The 7103-nt window shown below is 40.0% G+C and overlaps 1 protein-coding gene across 1 annotated transcript in view; it reads right to left on the bottom strand.

The window, feature by feature from the left end:
* LOC122663885 (thylakoid lumenal 29 kDa protein, chloroplastic-like) overlaps positions 1 to 7103 on the bottom strand; it is a 57942-nt gene continuing 50839 nt past the window's right edge. The window contains exon 7 of the mRNA XM_043859552.1: positions 1 to 177. Within this exon, the coding sequence (XP_043715487.1) occupies positions 16 to 177 (162 nt within the window). The 3' untranslated portion in view covers positions 1 to 15. The remainder of the gene's footprint in view (positions 178 to 7103) is intronic.

Below are 7103 nucleotides of genomic sequence, written 5' to 3'. Positions count from 1 at the left end.
TATAGTGCAATTATGTTAAAGAATGACAAGACAGAATACCTGGCGAGGGCCAAAGCCAATAGCAGAGAACTTATCTTTCATTTCCTGAACTGATGCCTCCTCCCATTGCGGTACCCTCCCATCTGGATCTGGTTCATTCGCATCCATCCTTCCAAATTGTCTATCAAACAATCCCCACTGTTCATACAAGACAACCATTTATGTTTCACACTTATACTAACACTTCTATATTTGGTAAAAGAAAATTTGTTAGAAAAGAATATTCAGAAACACATAGAGACACATGAGTTGCTATGGTTTTATTTACTTTAGCATATTATATTTTTCCTGGGTTTTATATAAAAGTGAAAAAAGACATGATACGTGTTAAAGTTCTCCGTATGTACCACAGGGGGTATTCTTGTCATATATTCTCCTTCTCAAAGACTTTTGTGTAACCTCACATAAGTCCTGTCCTTTATTTCAATTATGGTTTGTCTTTTCTACTATAAATAAAGGTTACTGCGCATGGTTAGGATATTATGTTTAACCGTGACTCCGTGTATCAACCAATATAGGATATATCTCAACTTCCTTAGTTTGGATTTTCTATTATGGAGTCCTACCTTCAGTAAACATCTAAAAATCTTTGTATTATTGGAATCTTATATCATGTGGAGTCCTTCCTTGTATAGAATACTTGGGCACTACCCCTTGTAGCAAGTTCCAGACAGCGGTACCCAACATGTGAAGGACTGTAGCCTAAAATTACACTAGGAGCAGACCAAAACTGCATTTTGTTCTTGTTATAAGGGCAAAGGAAAGGAAAACACAGGCAACCAAACACCCACAGGAACTTATAATCAGGGTCTCTATTGTAAACAAGGGCAAAGGGAGAATGATTAATGATCACACGATGGTATCCTATTATCCCAACACCGTTACATCAATGATCTTCTCAAGCATGCCAGAATGTCTGATTGCAAGCCAATTCACACACCCATTGCTACCACTACTGCCCCATCGACCACAGGGGGCATGCTATTTTTTGATGTCACCAAGTATAGATCTATAGTCGGCGGCTTGCAGTACATTACTCTTACTAGGCTTGATATGGCCAATGCAGTTAATCGTGCATGCCAATTCATGAATAATCCCACGGAGGATCACTGGACATTGGTTAAACGTTTATTGCGATATCTCAAGCATACCTGCACTCATGGTCTACTTATTAGTCGGTCTTCAAATTTTCAACTTCAGGCATTTTCGGACGTTGATTGGGTTGGGAGTTCTGATGATAGGAAATCCACTGGTGGATATGCCATTTTCTTGGGAATAATCTTATTTCATGGTCCACTCGTAAGCAACCCACTATGGCCAGATTGTCCATTGAATCAGAATACAAAGCCTTGGCCGATGCCCCAACTGAGTGTTGTTCGATGGCTATCACTGAGAGGGGGGTGAATCAGTGATCCAATTCTTTTAATTTCTTCCCCACTGGCACTAGTAGCAACTAAAAGGATCTGAATACAAACCACAAAGTTGTGTACACACCCCAGCAAGACTCAAAGGCTCTACCAAGTGTGTACACCTATCCTACAGCCCACACACTTCAAATGCAAGATAAACAAACACACAAATCCATACGCACAACACAAGATATACGTGATTCGGCAAATTGACTACATCCACGGAGCAATGCCACTATGGGCTTCGTATTTGCTCAATACTCAACTTTTGTTGCACCTACAGCTGGGAGTAACCACACCCAAATTATTTTCAGCATAGAACTGAGAGGGCAAATAATGCCAGTACAAAATAGTACCCACTGCCTGAGAGCACCCACTCCCAGTATTTAGCACCCACTAAATACAGTACAAAAAAAAACAATAGGGTTTTGGGCATATAGCAATGCCCTACAAGTAAACACGAGCTAGAATAGGTCTATCAACAATATTCACCTATTTCTAGCATACATCACTAGCAGGGATAAAACATAAATAAATAAAGAGTGATAAGAATGCTTACAACCCTCACATAGGAGGTCTAAGCTTTACTGAGATCAGCTGGAGCCCACTGGAAGTATCAACTCTGTCCTTTGTGGAGAGATTTGAGCTTTCAAGTAAGCAGTGCCATGAGGGGACCACAATAGCTCCTTTCTTCTTGTCTTCTTCCTCTTCTTGTATTTTTCTTCTTCTTGTATTTTCTCAAAAACACAATCATAACTCCACTTTCTTCATGAACAAGGCTTCAATAAACAATACTCCATCTTCAAAACATTTGAGAAAATAAGCCTTAATCCATCTAAAACAGCCTTCAATTTATCAATCCAAAGCTTGAGAGAGAGAGGAGTTCTTTCCGCAATACTCTTGGCTGTTTTCTTCTCTATCACAGAAAATCCCAAAATTCAATCTTCAAATAAGACTCAATGGCAAAAATTATAATTCTTGAGATAAGAAGGGGCAATCCAATAGCATGGAAAAGTAACTAAGGAATATACAATCTCATCCATAGGATGCTTTCAAGATGGATGGACAAGATTGAAGGAGAAGGAATCACTTAAAGCACATTAAGTGCACATGGGGATTAGTCCAATGGAAATGATAATGTACAACTCCACACATCCCTTTTCTATGCATGCAACCCATAAAAGCTTGCAAAAAGGAATCTTCAAAAGACCCTTGAGAACCCATTTGAAATTCAAAATTCAAGCACAAATGCGAGACACGATTGCCTTGGTCAACAAGTTTTGCTTTTTGAAAAAGTCATCATTACAACTCCATTATCTCTCCAACTTCTTAAATTTCAAATGACCCTCTTATTTCACTTATTTGTGCCACTATAGACATAACTATTAGTGATTTGCATTTAAACCCCTGAGATAAAAAACTGAACAGGCATAGCTGGCCGAGAGCATGATTGAGTTCAAATCAGTTTCAAGTTTGCTTCTTTTCTGTGTACCCATACGAAAAAATTCATAACTCCCTACTCTGACATCGGATTAACGAACCGTTTGAACCGATGAAAAGGGGACTTGACGAACTAACTTTCTCCGGTTCATAGCTTTTCCAAAATATACCTCAGGACTCACTAAAAAAATCCTTGAAAGTTCCACAGCTGCGGTGACCTGTGAATTAGGACACAAGTATGAATCCATAAGCCACCAAACACCTCCAAACATTTTGTATCACTGCTGCCCATGCTTGCAATGCTCTGAACTACTACCAACAAAATTTCCTGAGCCACTGGATACTGCCAAAGCTTCAAGACTGGCCATCTCATCACTGCTTTGCAAAACCTTCTCATCAACTGTGTGCCTACATCAACAATCATACACAACATATACTCAAACTCCCCCTGCTTGCAAAACCTTCATATTCTCCCCATACAGTGATGAGGGCTCTCTCTTCCCCTTTGACAACAAGTACAAAGGGATGTACAAGGACTCCCCTTGAGTCCATAATGGAAGCAAATCATCTACAATAAGCATGCTCCCCTGGCCCCTTTGCACCTCAGTGCCTGGGAATAAGAACCACTCCCAACTTCTGTCTGAGGAACTCAAACTGCTCCTTGGGTAATGGTTTTGTGAAGATATCTGCTGACTGTTCTGCTGTGGGGGATAAACTCCAATCTCACTACTCCTTCTGTGACCTTCTCTCTCAAAAAGTGATATCTGATTGCAATGTGCTTTGTCCTAGAGTGCATGACTGGATTCTTTGAGATGTTGATAGTCCTTGTATTGTCACAATAAATCACCACAGGCCTATCAACCTCAACACTCAAATCCTTCATCATCTGTTTCATCCATAACACCTGTGTACAACATGACGTAGCTGCTATATACACAGCTTCTGCAGTAGAAAGGGAGACTGAATCTTGCTTCTTGCTATGCCAAGCCACTAAACTGCGACCCAAATAAAATGCACCACCACTGGTGCTTTTCCTGTCATCCACATCACCTGCCCAGTGTGCATCTGAAAAAGCTAACAGTGTGAAGTTTTTGGTTTTGGGATACCACAGGCCATAGTCACTGGTACCTTTCAAGTACCTGAAGATTCTCTTCACAGCTGCTACATGAGTTTCTTTGGGCCCAGCCTGAAATCTAGCAACCATACACACAACCTGCAAAATATCAGGTCTACTAGCTGTAAAGTATAAGAGACTTCCAATCATTGATCTATAAGTAGTGTGATCAACTGATGGGGATGCATCATCTTTAGTCAACTTGCATCCAATCATCATGGGTGTACTGACAGGTTTGCAGTCTTCCATGGTGAATCTTTTCAACATTTCTCTCACATTCTTGGATTGACAGATAAAAATTCCTTCTTTTAGCTGACTGATCTATAACCCCAAAAAGAATGAGAGTTCACCCAACATAGACATTTCAAATTCTGCCTGCATCTTCTCTGCAAAGTCTCTACACATCTCATCCTTGTGGCCACCAAAAATGATGTCATCTACATACACAACTACCACAATCTGACTATCTACAGTCAATTTCACATACAAATTACTGTCCAACATGCCCTTTTTGAAACCCAAATGACATAAATAGGTATCCAATCTAGCATACCAAGCTCTGGGAGCTTGTCTCAGCCTATATAAAGCCTTCCTCAACCTGCAGACAAGTGTAGAATCTTCACTGAGTTGGAATCCATCCGGTTGCTCTATGTAAACTTCTTCATCCAATGTGCCATTCAAGAAAGCAGACTTAACATCCATTTGATAAAACTTGAAGCCTTTGTGAACTGCAAGTGCTAGGAATAATCTAATTGCCTCAAGTCTTGCCACTGGAGCAAAAGTCTCCTCAAAATCAACACCTTCTACTTGAGCATATCCCTTGCATACAAGTCTAGCCTTGTTTCTTACAACTTGACCATCTTCATTGAGTTTGTTTCTAAAAACCCATTTTGTGCCAATTACATTTTTGTCAACTGGCCTAGGAACTAAGTCCCATGTGTGATTTCTTTCAATCTGGTCAAGCTCTTCATTCATGGCTTACATCCAGCTCTCATCTCTACTTGCCTCCTCAACAGTCTTTGGCTCAACTTGTGAGAGAAGAGAGTAGGTGTTAGAGTACACTCTTCTAGTTTTCTTACCTGCACTCCTAGTTCTCATCCCTGCACTAGGATAACCTATAATTTGATTTTCTGGATGGTTCTTAATAGTCCTGCTTTGCCTTTCCTGCTCATCTGCCTTAGTGTCAGGCTTGTCATGTTCATGCCCATGTTTATCTCTTTCTTCTTACCTATCTTCACCTGCTTCACTCACCTCAGTGAGGTCTTCAACTTCAATAGGATCAACTCCTGAGCTAGTAGAGAAATTTATTTTCTCATCAACCTTGACATCTGTACTTTCTACAATTTTGCCAAGTCTTTTGTTGTAGCATCTATAGGCTTTACTTGTGGTGGAGTAGCATAAAAAGATGCCTTCATCAGCTCTATCATCAAACTTCCCCAAATCTTGATTTGTATTTTTGATGTAGCACTTGCTACCAAAGACTTTGAAATGTCTTACTGTAGCTTTCTTGTCAAACCAAATCTCATAGGGAGTTTTATTCTCATGAGCTCTCAACATACATCTGTTGTGAATATATACTGCAGTGTATACTGCTTCTCTCCAAAATTTGTTACCCATATCATTTTCAATCAACATAGTCTTGGCCATCTCTTGAATAGTCCTGTTCTTTCTTTCTACAACACCATTTTGTTGAGGTGTTCTTGCAACTGAGGTCTGTCTTCTAATGCCATTTTCATAACAATATTCTTTGAAGTTTTTCCAGGTGTACTCACCTCCTCTATCAGATCTCAGACATTTAATCACTTTTCCTGCCTGTTTCTCAACTTGCTTTCTGAAGACTTTGAATACTTCTAGTGCTTCAAGAAATATGCCCATGTCATCTTGGAGTGGTCATCAATAAATAAGATAAAATATCTTTCTCCTATGATGCTCTGTATCCTCATAGGACCACATATATCAGTGTGTACCAACTCCAATGATTGACTGGTGTGGTACTCTTTTGACTTGAAAGATGTTCTAGTTTGTTTCCCTTTTTGACAAGAACCACAAATATGGTTTGATGGCTTTTTCAAAATAGGTATATCTCTAACAGCCTTCTTTGAAATTTTTTTTCTAAGACTGTTAAACCCAATATGTCCAAGCCTCCTATGCCATAACCATGTCTCTTCCTCCATGCTTACCATACAAGTGTCTTTAACTGTCTCTGTCAAAGTGTAAAGATTCCCTGAATTTCTCTTTCCTGTTGCCATCAACTTCCCTATGCTTGTTCTTCTAATTTCATAACCTTGGCTATTAAACACCACTTTATGTCCCCTATCACAGATTTGACTGATACTGAGTAAGTTGTGTTTAAGCCCTTCCACATACCACACATCTTGGGATTGCACCTTTCTATTGTTGAGACTAATGGTACCCTTTCCAACTATTTTGGCACCATCATTGTTCCCAAACTTCACTGACCCACCTGCATAGGTCTCTAACTTCTCAAACCTCTTCTTGTCTCCTGTCATGTGACTTGAGCAACCATTATCAAGAATTCATGGTGTCGAGTCCCCATGAGCTCTGAAAGCTGTTTGTACAACCATAGAACTGTTGCCCTTTTCTGCATTGCTCTTCTGAACCCAAACTCGATTTCTTGATTGAGGTTTCTGTAGTTGCTTCTCTCTAGGAATCTGTTTCTTAGGCTTGGTTGCTTTAACATTTCTAACATTGCCCTGTCTATCTCTGTTGTATGATCTCTGTGGAGGAAATACAGTTCTGTAGTCCCTGGCAATATGTCCATGTAGACACCTGATTTTTGTCACCCCTCCCTGGCGATGATGACACTCGGAGTACTGGCGACCCCTGTCTCAGATACCAAGAAATAAAAAAATAAAAAAATAGACTGCCTAAACCCCGGCCCATTGAGGTTGTGGCCTGACAGGGGCAAAATAGGAAATCACAAAAAAGGAGAGAAGAAGAAGAAATAAACTTTAAGAGGGGGAGGGTAAAAAGGTAAAAAGGTAAAAATAGAAAAGAAAAAAGAGAGAGAATGTGTGGACTTGGCCCATGGAAAAGCCCATTGGTGCCAAGTCCATAGAGAGATGCCACATGGCATCTAA

Source organism: Telopea speciosissima, chromosome 6 (genome assembly GCF_018873765.1).
Source record: "Telopea speciosissima isolate NSW1024214 ecotype Mountain lineage chromosome 6, Tspe_v1, whole genome shotgun sequence".
In the NCBI taxonomy this organism is placed as follows: Eukaryota; Viridiplantae; Streptophyta; class Magnoliopsida; order Proteales; family Proteaceae; genus Telopea; species Telopea speciosissima.
The sequence above is the reverse complement of the archived record's forward strand: the minus strand, read 5'-3'. Positions and strand labels throughout refer to the sequence as shown.